General features: G+C 39.6%; 1 protein-coding gene across 1 annotated transcript in view; it reads left to right on the top strand.

The window, feature by feature from the left end:
- Positions 1 to 9,023: 9,023 nt before the first annotated feature.
- Positions 9,024 to 18,033, top strand: part of LOC130250499 (myosin light chain kinase, smooth muscle-like) — a 37,151-nt gene continuing 28,141 nt past the window's right edge. The window contains exon 1 of the mRNA XM_056486203.1: positions 9,024 to 9,585. Coding sequence (XP_056342178.1) covers positions 9,024 to 9,585 — 562 coding nt within the window. The remainder of the gene's footprint in view (positions 9,586 to 18,033) is intronic.

Genomic DNA, 18,033 nt, shown 5'->3' with positions numbered 1-18,033 from the left:
AGTTGAGTCCAAATACTCCTGTCTTTCTTTCATTTCACTTACACATTTTAAAGTTTTTTTCTTGAACTAGTCAAATAATCTTAAACCCAGTTCTGTCTAGTTCATCTTTTCTGCAACACTGAATATTGCTTTTGCTTTGGTTGTCTATTATAATATCTTCATATCTTTAGCATCTTTGAATTTCTTTCATCCTCTCACAAGCTCTCTTTATCACCAATATATAGCAATATTCATCATTGCCAGAAAATTGCTTGCATTACTGATAAAATTCCCTAAAACATCTCTCACATTACCATTTTGCAAGGTGGGCAGGACCTTATTTTCTCTTCTCACACCTACACAAAGCTCATTTACAGGGCATGTTGATACATTTCAGATGGCAATATACTGACAACATTTTAAATTAAATTAAAAGATAGCACATATCACTTTTTTTTTTTTTTTAATTAGAAAAACAAAACAAACATGACAGGAGAAAAAACAAAGTAGATACACATGTAGAAAAATCACTAGTAGCTTTTGCATCTATATTTTTTATTTGATCTCTGATAGTTTGAACTATTTCAGAGTTTCCCTTTTCTTGTTTCTACAGCCTTACTCCTGTAGTTTTTGTATTTTTTTGCTCCTTTAAAAAAATAATTTCTTTTCACAGCTTCTGTGCTCTTCAATAACTGTTCCATTTCGCCCTATGCCTATTACTCCTTTCATTCAAACATTTAAATGAGTCACACCTTTTTTAATGCTTTACAGTCTCACCTCTCCTAGTAGCCCCAGTTATGTCTCAATGTATTTTTTTTTTCATTTAACTCTAGAACACAGACTCCCATTCTGTGAACACTTGCTGGATGGCTGTAAGTCTGTTGACTTCAGTAGGAGTTTATAAAGGAAGAAGTCAAGACTTTCCAAGACTTTTAAATAGATATTGTAGGTATGCCCAGCTCAATTGTGCTGTATTTTATATTGTTTCCCATTCACTATTATCCTAGGAGCAGTTAAGTTAGCTCTTTTGATACAGAAAATCATATATTTCTTTTCTGCTTCTGGTGTTGACCACATGCAATAAGCTGGAAGCTTCAGTTATGTGAGTGAAAAGAAATATCTATTAGAAGTAGTCAAGAGCAAGGCATTTGGCCATCTATCCTACTGGAAATGCTTAGAATTCACATTTTAAAACCCCATGTTAATGTGTTTTTTTAACTGTTAATGATAGTAAAAGAAAACAAAATTGGATGGCTAATTTATTTCTTATCAGAACTCCTTAATTTTGAAATTTTAGGAATCAGTCTACTAGCAAGTGTGATAGTAAATAAGTACTTTGTATACTGATCCGTGTCTGCACTGATCACTGTACAGCTGTATAAGAATGCCTTTGGTTTACAGCACGCATTATCACTTCCACTCCTAGACAGGACACCCAAGCTCACTTCACAAAAAAAATTCTTTCTTTTTCTTTCATTGGCTGGGCAATAATGGCCCAAGGGATTTTATTTATGCATTTGTTCTGGCCCAGAAAACTGAGTGCTCTAAAGCAGGGCAACACCTTGGGAGTCAATGGCATTAGGACAGATTATGTCAGCTGAGGAGCTGGAGTTGAAATAAATTGAGAAACTTTATTACAACCATGCCATTGTATATCTGTAAAAGTATTAGAAGTCATTCAGTGTTTTATTGTTACTGCATGTAGATATGATTTTTAATGCCTTAAACCTCCTTAGTCAAGATCTTAGCTTTAAAAATTGTTATTAAACATCTTTGCCCAAAGTATTTTTATATTTGATATACCAAAAGTGTCACCTACATTTCAGCAAATAGGCACTGTGATTAAAGGGTATAATCTCTCAGGAGAGGTTTATAATAATTTTAATTACCCTGGACTTAATAAAAAGACTTAAGAGATTTAATAAAAGGGCATTAAGAGATTGCCAAAGGGTTATATATATATATTTTTGTAAGAAAAATTGTAAAGCTTCTGTGACTTTGAGGTGGGAAGGTGGGAAGACTTAGTGGGAAAAGAGGAGGAGGTGAGCAAAAGTCAAGATGAGGATTATTGTCAATTAAACTTCCCTTTGAACCTTCTAACTTGCATATGCAGAACCTGACACAGCTGAAAGTATTTGCAATTTCCTGGGCCACACAGACCAGAGAGGTTGCTGTACAGCTCACTGACCTTCAGGAAACTGCAAGAGAGTGTAATAAAGGTATAAACTCAGCCAGTTTCTTATAGCTCAGTACTAAGACATTTTAACTCTAGTCCAGGGGAGAAGATTTGAGTGAATGAGGGACTTTTGAAAGACAGTACATTCATTTCTCAGGCCCAAATATTTTGTTTGGTTTTGATCTACCTTAGATCAAAACTAAACAAATTATCTGCCCTAATCCTCATCCTCTGCTCTTAAGTTTCAGGTTAGCATAGAAAGCAGTGTTATTCTAGTCTTCTAGGCTATAATAAATTTAATAGGAGATGAGAAGATGAAAGTGAACCAACAATCTCCAGACAGGAAATTCTATAGCTCTTACAAAACAAGGCAAAATCCAACATGGAAACACCTAGAACATTGCCTCACTTCACCCTTATACTGAATTAAACCTCAAGCCTTATCCAGAGAGATAAGGTGGTGATCTAAATGTAGATACCTGAACATAAACCAGCACAAGTTCGCTTGAAGGTTTTGTTGGCTGGAAATGAAATGAGTTGCTTAGATTTTCCAGTTGGGGTTAGCACATATTTCTAATGTGTTTTCCATTTCCTAACACTACAGTCTTTCAGTGCTGGGATAAATCTTTTCTCCTGGTTGTGGGCATTCCTGTAAGCCTCGGGGATAGACGTTTCTGCACAAGGAAGCACAGAGGAGTGCCCTGGGGCTTATAAAGCCTGTTTTCCTCTGTATGGAATTCTGGACAGGAACAGGCTCCTTGAACAATTTCATACAACCGTGTACACAATCCACATCTAGTAGCCCTTTTCTCTTGCCTCTGTCCCCAACTACACCTCTCATGTGCAGAGAAACCTGGTGTTGGTGTCAGCATTCAGAAATGAAGATTAAAACACAAGAATACATGAGAAGCAAATCTGTGCCTACCTTTATCAATGAAAGTACCACTAAAGCTTCAGATAAATGTAGCAATCTAACATTATTTAAAAGAAAACAATGCCACCATCTCTTCATCTATACCTGTGCATATCTCTGCTTTCTTACTTCCCACCTCTTTATTTGTGAGTGAAAGCTACAGAAATTTGGCCAGAGGCACTCAGCTCCTCCTATATTCTGTAAAATGCATGGGGACGTTCTTTAAGTCTACACTAAACAAATTATAAGTTTGAGAAAGACATTTTCTCTGTCATGAAGGCATGAGGAGAGCTGAAAAAATATGTATGTTTAGCTCATGCTCTGTTCATTGATCAAAGCATAATTGTTTCCTCACTTTTTTGAGATGTGCTAAAAATGCAAAGCAATAGCCATTTTAAAATTATTTTTGGCAAGCAGTGACTTGAGATGGCAAGAAAAATGGAACAGCAGAAAAAATTGTATATTTTAGATAACTGGTATGCTTAACTAGTTCTTAAGGCAGAATGATATAAAATGGAATTTTGAGAATTTTGAGCAGGTCCATGCAGCCACACTAGCTTTGTTCTGAATTCCATAAGGTTGTAATTCAAACAAGCACTACCACGTAAAACATATGTATTATTCTGTTAATGAATGAAACCTAGAGGGTTTTAATGCTTCTATGGAAAGAAATTGATTCACTGCAGACTAATTCAAGACAAGGTTTCTGCTCTTGGCAGAAACAAACATGCAAACAACAAATAAATTCCTAGGCATCTAACCTGCAAAACAAAGCAGTTTGTTTGTTTGCTTGATTGTTTTTTATGCTGGGAGCTTCTCATAAATAGTAAAGCTAACTTTTGATTATTCTTTTCCTTTGGCTAAGAGTGAAGAGCCTTCACAGTGGAAATATAACACGAATTGTAAACCTTCTGAGGAAGGAACTGTGTTTTCCCTTTATTGTGGACAGCAGTCAGCTCTACTTAGTTTCCATGTCTCTGAAAAGGTCCTGCAGGTCTGTCTAAATTGCAAAAACACATTAAAAATTCAGTCATATCTATACATGGGCAGGTTAAAGCAGTGGGGGCTTTATGCACCGCTAGCATTTCATACGGGCTGTGCCCAGTCCCCTTGTCTGTCCTGGCTGCTGACTGAAGACAGGGCTGTGGCACAGCCAGTGCCCATCTAACTGTTGGCTGGTGTGGTTCCACCCTCCCTGGCAGCCAGGAGTCAGATTGGTTTAAATTGCTGTGCAAACCACAGCTTAAATTATCCTACCTGGGTTAGGTAACTCAGGTTGAGAACACACCTTCCTTTGTGGTGTGTTTCAGCATGACTTTCATGTTGGTTTTATGTTTCCCATTAAAACAGAGATTGGTATGGAAAGTGAATGTACTCAGAGGAACACTACTAAGTTCCACCAGAGATTTAGCCTTTGGCTACAACAGGCACAGCCCTAAGTCCTGAGAAAATTCCATATACTCCCTGTGACTCATTTCTGCATACCTTGCCCAGGCAAAGCTTTCACTTAATAGGATATTTTTAAAAAGGGCCAGACTAGCAGTTACACAGGATATAGCTGTCAGATTGTCAGATCAAGTAAAGTCATTTGGCTTTGGAGGTGAGTCAGGGGGTACTACACAGTGTTTTCATAGCACAGGCAGTGGAAAATGTCCCTTTTAACAGTATGAGGGTTTTAAAAAAGGTGTGTAAAAATGCATGGGCCTTATTTTTAAGGTTTTTCACCATTCTTGTCCTGTTTTGTACAAAGCATTTAAGCCCATGCTGTATGTTAAATACCTAGGCAGTGCTATGAATTTAAATTTAATTTCATTACATTTAAGCACACGCTTAAATGATTTGCTGGACCAAGTCCAGAATGCTTGCTGAATCAAACTGAAATACAGCTATGTCTGTTCTTCCTCCTTAAACAAACAAGCACAAAATGAAATACAATAAAATAACATTCCCAGAGAAATCCTTTGCCACAGAAAGAACTGCTGCATTGTTGTGTCAGTAATTTGCCTAATGTTTAGTATGTGCACTGTTCATACAAGTGTCATGCAGCAGTTATTAGGTAAACTTTACAATTTTATCCTCATGTTATACTGGGCATAGTTTTGTCAAGGAAGAAAGTAAAATGTAAAAGTTAAGAAGAAAACAAAAGCTGGAAATGTCATTCCAAATTTGTCCAGCTTGAGTCAAGCTAACAAATGACACTGCAGTCTTAGCAGCATCAATGGAATCTTGAAAAAAATCTGGATTCACTTCCTTCAGTGAACTGGTGTGCAATCCAGGACATGCAAAGCAAGACTCAGCTCACAGAGGTACAGATGCTTCATCAAGGCTAGTGAGTTAATGTCTGTGTCTAGCATAAACTAAAATGAGAATAAATGCTTGTTATTAGACATTACAAGGGAAATGTGTCGATTTTTTCAAACATGCTGAAAAAATCCCACTTCCTATTCTAAGTAGAATCTAGTCAATATATTTGGATTTTTTTTGTGCTCTGTTACTAGGAGCAGTACATGTAAATTTTGACAAATGAACCAAGGTAAGAAAGTAGAAAGACTGTAGAAGGAATAAAAATTGGGCAATAACAAAAATAATACCAAGTACCTGTGAACCGACCTGTGAAACAACAAGAATATTTTCTACTTTACTGGACTGTGAGTAAGGACCTAAGTTGCTATGAGCTGTTTCTTTGAGGAAGGCAGTTTTATTTTTTTTCTCCACCTAAATGGACAATGCAGTGCAGGGTTTACCACATTTTTTTTACGTGTACATGACCCCACCCAAGAAGAAGAACATTTTTGGGGCCTTTCACATTAGGCTCAGGTAAATCGGTGATGTTCCACTGTCTGGATGGGAGTCATAAGTATTTTTCCATGGATAAGCTTCCTTAGTACTTTGGACTGCCAAATGCTCCATATGTTCTGCTCCCTGCTGCACTGAGGTGGACAGGTAAGGTAAAAGGACCAAGTGACTTGTGCAGAGCTATTGAAGAATAAGATACCATGGCTTCAAAGTAGAAGCTTTTTCTTCCCAATCCTGTGCCCAAACTTCCCTTCTTTCTATGTTGTTTTCTTGCTCAATATTCTCTCAAAGAAACAAAATAACTTTAAAAACCTTCCTCAGACTATGACCCATCCTGAATTTTCTCTACTACATGGTGTGTTTTCCAGGTAGTCTCTTGAGTTGCTCAGCAGAGATGTAAGCCCAAATGCAATTCCATGGACTCAGCCCTGGATACAATAGTCTTCTTGTCGAGGTGCAGAGAGCATGATTGGGCCTTGACAGAATGGCCTGGTTTATAAATTTTCAGAAATACAAGAGTTTTTGGTTTGCTTTGAAATGCTTAATCTTATTCCTTCTTTTATTTCTCTTGGTATTGTTGTTATTGTACTATAAGTAATGAGACCTGCAGAAATTAGGAATGCAATTACAAAAATTAAACAGGGAAAGACCAACTGAGTCTGTCCCAGCTCCCACCAAAGGCCTATTGATTTAGGCTTTGGATCTGTCAGATTGTGTATGAGCTAGCGAGGGAAAGAAGCCCAGGGCACTGGTGGTGACAGTGGCCTGTGATTGTCCCCACAGTTACAAGGCCAGCATGTATGCCAGCAGGGCTGTGATGGGGACAGTGGTCTGGGACAGCTGGGGGTTAGCAGGGGATGGGAAGCACTCCCAGTAAGGAGGCTGAATGTGGCCACCCTGTGCTGGAAGGTAAGGGGCCATAGCTGCATCACTACAAACAGCTGTGCATAACCATGTGTGAAGCACCATGCCAGGCTAGTTTTGGACCCATATCCAGAGACAGCCCACTGAAATTACTGTAACAAATATTACCAATAATTTTTCATGCTCTAATGGACAGGGTCTTTCAGTTTTTAAGATACTTTTACAGCAACCAGACCCACCCAAATTTAGAAGTCTTCTAACAGAGCTTTTGTTTTTATAACAAATAATTAATTGCAGCCTAAACTCATATATGGTGCCAAGAAGAATTTTTCCAAGGTCAAAGGATGTTTCCTGGGGTCTTGGCATTTGGATATTTACTAGTTCCATACAGAGCCAGGTATGAAATCCAGCCTCCAGCTTTGCCTTTGAGCTCTCTCATCCCTACTCTGCTCTGGAACTGTCCTCCTCATTCCTTTTGGTCTTCTATGCAAGGGGAATGCAGGCAGAGAAGGCTGTAACAGCTTACCCGCTTCCTTTATTTTTTTTTAGAATCAGGTCCGGGATACAAAATGTGCATATAGGCAATGAATTACTTGCTCAATTGAAAGATTCCATGTGGTGACATGGCATATGTATGGTATGTCTTATTTAGAACCTCTTCTGCACACAGTAAACTTTGTTCAGTTCAGAACATTCCAAAGAGCTTCAGTACATTTTATAAATCATGATCATAATAAATATTCATTGCACATATATTAATTATATCAAACTCAAAGGCTCTAGCTCTCATCTGGATCTCCATAGGACCACGTATGACATACTACCAATAGAGATGTCACACCTGGCATTTGGAGATTTTGTTTTTAATTACTTCCTGCCATACCTTAGGGCATGTTCATGTCTTTTTGCACAGATACATACATACACACAGTCCTGCAGAAAAGGAGTAGAAAATTTCATATCATCAGACAAGGACATTTGTACTTCATGACACACAATTCCTTTAAAGACATTTGGTAAGTCAATATAATTATACAAGGACACAGATTTCTGCTGGGGAACTGATTCCCAAGAGGTTTGGGGAAAGTATGAATGTTTCTTGGTTGTGTAATAAGAACCAATTGCTCCCAGAAGTTGTGAGGTATTCAACAGAGACCTTGTACAAGAAGAGACATTGGTCCCAAAGGCAAAATTTTGCATGGAGAAAGGGCTGTGTATTAAGAATCTGTGTTTTCTGAAGATTCTGTAGCTGATAGGGGGCAGAAGACATAACTGTATTTGAAAGAAGCACTACTTTTCCCTATAAAGTTTCCCCAAAGTCCGACTTGCTGTCTGAATGGCAAGTGGAGTTTGTCACCAGGGTGAAATGACGTAGGAAAAATATTTCAGCTTGGTGGGAAAGTGCTTCAGTAAATTAGTATTGGACTTAATAGAAGAGGATGGGGTTTTTTTATTTGAGTATAGAGACTGCTGCTGTATTTTTTCAAGTTTATGACTATGTCTACTCCTCTTATAAAGATTTCCTTGTTTGTACACAGCTGTAGAGGTCTTGCAAGTGGGAGAAATTTTTTCAGCTGAACATGGGAGAGAGGCTGCCTTTGCTTTTCCCCGGTGAGCAATTGCAACACAGCTCAGTTACCTGTCAAGAGGGTTTCGAGGTGTATTCTATCCACACCTTCTTTTTTGGCAGCCTGTGGGCAGAATGGTTACATGTGAGAGCAGAATCAAGCTGTAGGGTGGATGTTTTGGTGTAAAACTGAGGGGACTGCCCTCACACAGGGACGAACCCCCTCCATCTCCCAGAGTGATGAGGTATAAACTGAAGTCTAATCTCTGACACACAGACCCAGGGAAGTGTTTGGAAGCACCATCTCTGGAAGTGTTCATAAAATGTGTGGCACTTGGGGACACGGTTTAGTGGTGAATACGGTGACGCTGGGTGAACAGCTGGATTTGATGCTCACAGAAGTCTTCTCCAGCCATAATGATCCCATGGTTCTATGGCAGGAGAGACTCAACAAACGCCCATTTACATCCAGCTGCCATTTTGCTAACGCAAACCTTTACTGTCAAACCTGCCGCTCCGCCTGGGGAGGCGCGACTAAAATGGCGCCCGGACACCTGGATGGCGAGGTGCCCCAGGATGACGGGTGCTGCGGACTATAACACGCCTTTCTGCGCCGTTCTGTGTATTTGAGGGTGCACCCTTTTTCGGGGGGAGGTCAGGGAGCGGGGCAGAGCGGCTCGCCGCAGGCCCCGGCTGCGTTTGCCCATTGTGCCGCCGTTGCCGCGGCGATGGGAGCAGCTGCGGCGGCCTTGGCCGCGGCCCCGGGCAAGCTGCGGGCCGTGTTTGCCCACACGGGGCACACGGGCCCGGCCCGAGCCCGCCCGGCGGATCCAGGGCCGCTCCCCGCGGGCAGCCACCCGCACACCCGCGGACACGCCGAGCGGCTGTTCCCTCACGGCTCCCGCACACCCGCGGACACGCCGAGGGGTTGTTCCCTCACGGCTCCCGCGAACACGCCGAGGGGTTGTTCCCTCACGGCTCCCGCACACCCGCGGACACGCCGAGGGGTTGTTCCCTCACGGCTCCCGCACACCCGCGGACACGCCGAGGGGTTGTTCCCTCACGGCTCCCGCACACCCGCGGACACGCCGAGGGGTTGTTCCCTCACGGCTCCCGCACACCCGCGGACACGCCGAGGGGTTGTTTCCTCACGACTCCCGCACCCGGGGCTGCCCCGCACCGGGCCCGCTGCCCCGACCGGCTCCGTGCCGCTCTCCCGGGCACGTTGTTTCTCGCAGATTTACAGCGGGAGATTTGCGGCTGGGGCTGACCTTTCTTCCTCCGTGCGGGGTAATGAATGTTGCTGTTTAAACGCTCTGCCTCCACAGCCCTTGTGCTTTAGGTTTTCAAAGAGTAGCAGAAGTACCCAGGGGAAGCCCTTTGTTGCCTGGCTGTGAAACCTGAATATGGGCTCTCCTCTTGGAAGCTTGAAAGGCAGAAAATAACAGCTGGCAATAGATTTATGGAGTGTAACTTTGCCTAAATCATGTCACAGAGATGGAAAATATGGAAAATATGGCGATCAGTATAATGCCATGGAACAAAATGCAGGCCAGCATCCATCCAGCAAGAGTAAGGGGTGGGAAGAACGTCACAGAAGTTTCCTGATCGACAGCATGTAATCACTTCAATTAAAATACTCTAAATACAGGTATATTAGTGAATATGCCTTTGAATCTTTATATATACATGGCCACTTTACAATCAATATATTCTCTATTAATGTATATGTATATGTATATGTATATGTATATGTATATGTATATGTATATGTATATGTATATGTATATGTATATGTATATGTATATGTATATGTATATGTATATGTATGTATTCCTTCACAATTTGAATGGCCAGCTTCAGGAATATAAGGCCTTCTAGTTTAAAATGGATGCATTAACACTTAATTATCAGTACCACATCATGGAGCTAGTCCCTAGAAAGCCTACTTTTCTATGTTGTAAATGGGTCAAAAAATATAAAATAAGGAATTATGCAGTTAAATACATATCCTATTGAATTTCAGTCTTCAGTAATATGTCTCATGAAAAATTCATGTTCATAGTATTAATCCCATTTCTCTATTCCTAAACTGATAGAGAAGTATAGTAACTTTTTTGTAACTAATCAGTTATACCAAGAAACAGTCCAAGAAAGAATCAAAAGGTTGCACTAACATTTTAAAAAAGTTTTAAGGTTTCAATTAAAAAGTTATTCAACATTTTTGAAATGTGACAAGAATAATAAGAGGGAAAAATTAGAAAACTGAAAACCTGGATTAATTTCCACTCTCTCTCTTATTGCAGGGAAATGTGTATTGGGTTAGTTGTGGATGTGAATTCCAGTGAATGTAGGGTCACTTGAGAAATACCTCAAAAATCTCGAAGTGCAGGAAGATTTTGATGTCACTATGAACATTGTATTATCCCACTAAAAATCCAAATCCAGTCTTTATTATGCAATGCAGTAGAATGTAGCAATGTGTGCATTTTACATATGGGGTCCTAAATACCTACGAGATAAATTACTTTCAGCAGAAGTTTGATTTTCTGTTATTCGTCCTAAATCACACAGTAGCTGTAGAACCACTGAATTATTTAGGTAGGAAAGAACATTTAGGATCAATAAGACCAACCATTAACCCAGCACTGCTAAGTCCATGACCAGACCATGTCTCCAAGTGCCACATTGACTCCATATTTTAAATACCTCCAGGGATGGTGACTCAACACTTCCCTGGACTGCCTGTTGTGATGCTTGATGAATTTCCTTAAAGAAATTTTCCCTAAACTTCCCCTGGCACATCTTGAGACTGTTTCCTCTTGTGCTATTGCTTGTTACCTGGAAGAAGAAATTGACCATCACCTCCTTTGAGGTGGTTGTAGAGGATGATAGGATATTCCCTGAACCTCCTTTTCTCCAGGCTAAAAACCCTCAACTCCCTCAGCTGCTCCTCATAAGAATTATGCTCCTGACCCTTCACCAGCTCCATTGCACTTCTCTGGACTTGCTCCAGCTCCTCAATGTGTTTCTTTTCATGAAAGGTATTTTGCATGTTTGGTATCAGCATTAGTGGTGTAGGAAGAATGTTGCAAGTCCTTCTAAAATTCCTTCTTTGTAGGTGCTGGATAGTAATGTATTAATTTAACCTTGGAAAGCCTAATAATAGAGTGATGCTGCTGCTGGAGCAGAGCAGGCACAAGATGTGACTCCTGTTTCACGTTCTGTTTTGTGTCCTTGCTCTAGAAAGACTTAGCTGCAGTGGGCTTTTCTCCCACACCTGCAGCAGCTCCAGGAGGCAAGCTGATGCAGCAGGATTGCAGCCAAAGAGGCTTTAGCTCCATGCATCTTCTCTGCTACCAGAGCAACAGGGCATATAGACATTAATATACTCCAGTCTTGTCAGGCAGTTGTGGAACAGAGCTTGTTAGGCCTTGATGTGCCTTCTATGATCACATTGCACAACCACTGCTGAGATCTGGGATTATAAAATTGAGTATCCTTGCATGGACCTTTTTAGACTTGTGTAATTTCTAATTCTATTCTATTCTATTCTATTCTATTCTATTCTATTCTATTCTATTCTATTCTATTCTATTCTATTCTATTCTATTCTATTCTATTCTATTCTATTCTATTCTATTCTATTCTAATGTTTGTCCTATCCTATCCTATCCTATCCTATCCTATCCTATCCTATCCTATCCTATCCTATCCTATCCTATCCTGTCCTGTCCTGTCCTGTCCTGTCCTGTCCCGTCCTGTCCCGTCCTGTCCCATCCTGTCCCGTCCTGTCCTGTCCTGTCCTGTCCTTTTTTACACCATGGCAATCAGTGGTGTCTATTGCTTATTTTACTGTAACATTTTTTCTTCACACAACAAAAAGAGACATATTAATTCCCTGCCCTCCCTCAAAATGTCTCCTTGTGAAAAAATGAAAGGAATAGAAAAACCTGTCCAAGGTAGTCTCCCCAAGACTGTAAGAACCCAGGATATGACTGAGCTCACAAATTCATCTTGTTGAGAGACTTCAGATTTAGTCTTGACACATGGATGAAGGTGTATTTGATAACAGCAACAACAGCAATTAAAGTATGTATTATAACATGATCTAGTATTATATTTAATTTAGAAGGTAGTCAGACTGCTTCTTTGTAGCCAGTTTTTCTCCCCTTCCTTTTGCACTGCACTACTAAAACCACCAAATGTGGAGTGTGTTGCTTTGGGATGGATTCTTTTTTGTTTGTGTGAGGATTTTATTTTTTCTGCTTCTAGAATAAAGCTTCCTACAGAAACTTCTGAAGGACTAATTCTCCCTTGAAGCCAAGCATTTGAAACCAATCTTACAATATCTTGTAAGCCTAACAGGTGAGGCAACGCTTGTAAGCCCTGGGTCTTTTAAGAAAAGCTTCTTCTTCAGTGTTTGAGTCACTGGTGAATAGCTCACTGCAGCTCTGTTTATATAGACATATGGTGAGAAGAACACTAATACAGTTGTCTGTGCACAACTGTAACAAACAATCTGCTTATTGTGTATTTTTTTAGGCAACACTTCATGCTGTCTAACAGGTGGCTCTAAGTTACAATAGGCACACTGTCGGGGTAGAACAAACCCCATTTACACAAGAGCCTTGACTGGAGATAGTGACTAAGACAGCCTGAAAAATCAACCTTAGAACATGATTGTTTAAAACACTGTAAATGCCACGAGCCTCCAATGAATATGAGCCCAGCCTTTTACATCCTCCTGTTGCCCTCAATCTATCTTAAGGCCAGTAGAGTTAACTCCTCCCAATGAAACAAATGTCAAGCAACATTTAAAAATCTCTCACATATTCTAAGTCTCAAGTTTATATATAATATAAAGTTTATATATATAGTTTCTATAGTTTTTATATATAGAGAGTTTATATATAATGCAGTGTCATGATGCATTATGTATCATAATGATTTATGTAAAAATGGAAGTTATTTTGTTTTTAGCTTGTAGTGCAGGTTTTCAGATTGTTAGGAACATGGTTCCACCTGTAATCTGAGTCTGTAATTGTTATACATTACACCTATTTCAGAGCATATTGAGGCACAAGGTTTGTCCATGTTCACTGCAAAGGGGGTTTGGTAAATAATTCAGTTTTTTGTGTAAAGATATACTTGTACTACTTTGCTTATTTCATTTTCTTTTGTGATCTTTTCCTTTAGAAATTTCCTCCCCATTCACTGTTTTTAGTTGCTAAAATTTTCTTGTTTGGATGTACAGTCCTGGAACATTATAATTTCACTAGTTCTGCAGGAATTTGATATTTATGGTAGTGGTTTGTCTTATTTTTAAAATTTATTATTTTTATTTTTATTTTTTATTCTATAGAATTCCCCTGGTGAAGAGAGAGATTATCAGGACAGGATTTCTTTGAAGTTTCTTAGCTCTGGTTTTGACACAATACTCAATTCAGCTGTCGTTAGTTTTAAAGAATTTGGGTCAAGTCCCATTTGAAGATCACTAATGGAAGTGGGATGGTAAATGGACAGTTCTATCAACCTTGTAAAGTTGACACAAATATCTGCATAGTAAAGTGGGCAGTAATTTATGTAACATGCAGAAAAGTACAATATTCCCAGACTTTGCTATATCTCAATTAACCTTATATGTATATTCCAAGAAAATCTTCTAAGGTCTCCTGGCAGCCCATGATGAGACATAGGCACCCCTAGAGGAGAATTCACCTCATACCAAGGCATGCCATCTCTCCTTTGACAAAGAAAAGTTTCAAGTTGCTTAATGCCTAACTTCTAGTGGCTGCAGTAAGATGAAACCAAATGAATGCCTGAAAATAATAAACTTTTTTTGGCCAGTGAGACTAGTAAAGGGATTAGTCCCCTGTGACAAAAATAGTCAAAACTTGTAGGTTGTTACATTTCACCTGAAATCCGGGGTTGAGTTTTGAGTCCCTCAGTACAAGAAGGACATTGAGGTGCTAGAATGAGTCCAGAGAAGGCAAGGAGCTGGGGAAGGGTCTGGGGCACAACTCTGATGAGGAGCAGCTGAGGGAGCTGGGGGTGCTTGGCCTGTAGAAAAGGAGGCTCGGGGGGGGGGGGGGTCTTATCACTCTCTACAACAGCCTGAAAGGAGGCTGTAACCTGGTGGGGATCAGGCTCTTCTCCCAGGTAGCAGAAACAGTCTCAGATGTGTCAGGAGAGATTTAGATTGGATATTAGGAAAAATTTATTCATTGAAAGGATGGTCAAGCACTGAGAAAGTGGTTGTCACCATCCCTGGACTTAGTTAAGAGATGTGTAGATATGGCACCTGGGGTCGTAGTTTACTGGTGGACTTGGAAATGATAGGTTAATGGTTGGACTTGATGATGTTAAAACTTCTTTCCTCCCTAAGTGATTCTGTAAGCATATTTGTGAGATGAAGTCTTCCCTCAAAAAGTGTTTTCCTTCAATTCTGCAAGGTGCTGAGTGCTTTCTGAGTTGCTTGAGTTCAGCAAGACTTGACCATACTGACTTTCATGACTTTTTCTTTTAAGCAATGATAACTTAGATCAAAAACTATTTCATCAAGATTTGGATATGCTTCACCCTTCTGGTGAAATACTGCCTTTCATCTTATGATGATCAGTTTCAAAGGTTACTTGCTGAAAGTATTCTCATTCTTTTTTTTCCTTCACCTTCTTCATCCCACTCCCATCTCTTTTGCAAAATGTGGGAGAATTTTCGTGCACACCCAAATTTTCTCATCAGACAATATCTGCATGGAATTACATAGAGCCTGAACCAAACCCCACAAAGTCAGTGGAAAAATTCCAGTGGTTTCAGTGGTATTTGAGTGAAGCTGCTACTATGCTAATTCATGAGGATACCTTGCTCTGTTTAAAAGAAGAGTTACCTTAGGCATCCTGTCTGGAGCACTTCAAATAATTTGCTGGGAAAGTTTGAAGTAACCTAACTCTATTGAACAGTATTGTACACATGAACATCTTGCAGAGTTGAGGCACAGGCCAAGCTAAAACTTCATTAATGATCAGATTTTTAACTCTTACAGACTATACATAATTTAGGAATACAATTCTGCAATCAAACCCAAGGGACAAGACTTCATTTGCCTTCTTATACTGACTCAGTTTTTTGAGATATTCACCATAAAGAGTATTTGAGATGGTGGATTGAAATGAAAGACAAAACCATAAAAAGGAATATTCTCACATTAAATGTTTGTGTTTGTATGCTTGGATGACTGAAAAAGTATATTTCCTAGAATCTGGACAGGCCTTCTCAACACCACTATGGTTGCATGGAGTAAGATCTAAAGTTCATCAAGTCCAGGATTCTGTTTTTAGCTATGGCCAATATCAGATAAAGATACAAAGACTCTCTGCCTCAATAGCATGTGTTTTTCCAGCCTCTAGCAGGTTAACGTTGTTTTCCAAGTCTGAAATTAAATGGCTCCTCCAGTAGATAGTAGGCAGATAGATAGATAGATAGATAGATAGATAGATAGATAGATAGATAGATAGATCGATCAGCTATGGCGATACTGAGTTACCTAAAACAGTTGTATTCAGATTCTTCTGGTTACCACTGATCTCTAGTGCATAAAATATTCTTCTTTCATTTTCTTACATCATGAAAGAGAACAAAATAAATGCATGTAAAGATTAATCCTTATTCTTGTTGGTTATATCTATTCTAGTGAATTTACAGATGCCAGAGCCATTAGAGAAGCTAAGTAATTTATTCTGGCAAACATTCCCTGGCACAATTTTGATCAAGGCTAATCAACAGTCAACTCCCAGGCAAAGTTCATGAGTCTGAACAGGCCAGGGACCTCACCCAAAATGTAGTTTGGATGTGGCTATCTTGTTCTGGACATTAAAAAAGTTTAGTGGCATAATCCTGACCAGACCACACCAGTTGGCCTCTGGGCCAAGGAATGAGCCTTGCCAAGGTTTAACTTATCAGTAGGGATGTTCCCAGTCATTTCCTGCATCAGCATGTGCTGTAATCTGAGTTTGTATGATCTGAAAAAATGTTTCCTTGGCTTCAGAGTATAACTATTACAAGAATCACAACTGAGGGTTTTGAGTTTTTTATTTCTCCTGGTGCCATTATAACATTTGTTCCTTCCCAAGAGCAGTAAAAATACAATCAAGGCAAAAAGATGAGGAGTTTATTAGGACAGTTGATATAAATGTTCATATTTTCAGTTAACAAGAATGGATACTTTCTTTTGAAATGGTCTATTTAATGTGATCTCATAATCTGGGTCCAACAGTATATTTTATGCAGAGTTATTTTTTTACTGATTTAAACCTCAATCCAGCATTTAAAAGCTAATTTCACTAATACCAGCAATTTCCAATGATTAAATAAGAAAAAGGAAGGTGCTTTTCAGTATAGCCTCATGGATTTCTGTTTAGCAGGTAAGACTGCAAAGGTGATGGATCTCCACAGGTGACTCTTCCAGCCTTTGCCTTTGCACAGGTGAGAGTGTTTAGCTCAGGTACTTCTACAAGGGTGCCTGATACACAAGGGGGATGAGAGAGGTAAGCAGGGAGAGAGCAGAGCTTTTGGATGGGTCTGTGTGGGACATCAAATGTTGTATATGCTTACAAACGGTAATTTTAATGAGTGCCATGTGGTTTTGGTACTTTGCAAAATGCCACCTTTCCTTCTGTAATTGCAAGTTACAAAATTAAGAATTATAAAACCCATGAGTTCATCAGCTAATCAAAGAAGAGGAGAAAGCAGACACACAGTAGAACTGGAGGCATCCTGTGAAAGATTCCAAAGTGATGTCAACCAACATATTGGACAGTTTCCCAAGAGAGCAAGCAGGATTTCAGTTTTGTATCGTTGGATAAACAAAAATTTGAAGTCAATGTGACGTTTTAGCACTCACTGAATGCCTTTGAGATTGCTCTGAATTTACACCTTACTTGAACTTAGAGTTTAAATACTTGGTAAACTCAAGTAAATGCTGAGGTGCCCTGTTATCCACTGGAGAGAAGCAGATGCCTTTCAAGCTTTCCAAAAGAGAATGTCTGCCTGCTTTTATATTAACTTCTAGAGCATCACACTCAGGTAACAATGGTGAGCACTGGTCCTTAGTGAATACAGTTCTGTGCTCTGTAAAATCACTTCAACCTCTTACCACTGAAAAGAGAATAAATGGAAACAGAAATAAAACCCTTCTTCCTTTCAGGCCTGCTGTAATTTCTGACAGCTGCATAAGGCAGCTGTTATTGGGAGGGAGAATTAATGCTAAATTCAAAAAGTTCAGATGGTGTAAGCTCAATGTCTTTGCCATATGTTTGAGGAAGAATGATGCACCTGAGGCACTTCTGAGTGCAGGCATCTGCTTTACAGTATGTTACATTCATAATAGCTCAGTCTAGAAGGGGTCACAAGCTCCTCAATTTATGCTAGTGCCCTAGGGCTGTCATTTTTAAAGTTCTTCAACTAAATTTCTTTTAAATGTGACACCAGAAGGCCTTCTATAAACATCTATGTGTGTCTGTATGTATATATATACATGTATGTATACTTACTTTATCTTCTATTTACTAGTTTTAAGATAGAACTAAAATAACTTTTATTCCAGAAGTCATTCTGTGAATTAAGGAAAGTCAGTGTCAGCAGTTACTGTGCTGTCTGCCCTGGAGGGGATTCTCTGTCTTTAAGAATGAACTGAGGTGCAGTAAAGGCAGCACTTTCTTTCTGCAGGATGGATAGCTT

This window comes from Oenanthe melanoleuca, chromosome 3 (genome assembly GCF_029582105.1).
Source record: "Oenanthe melanoleuca isolate GR-GAL-2019-014 chromosome 3, OMel1.0, whole genome shotgun sequence".
NCBI classification, from domain to species: domain Eukaryota; kingdom Metazoa; phylum Chordata; class Aves; order Passeriformes; family Muscicapidae; genus Oenanthe; species Oenanthe melanoleuca.
The sequence above is the reverse complement of the archived record's forward strand: the minus strand, read 5'-3'. Positions and strand labels throughout refer to the sequence as shown.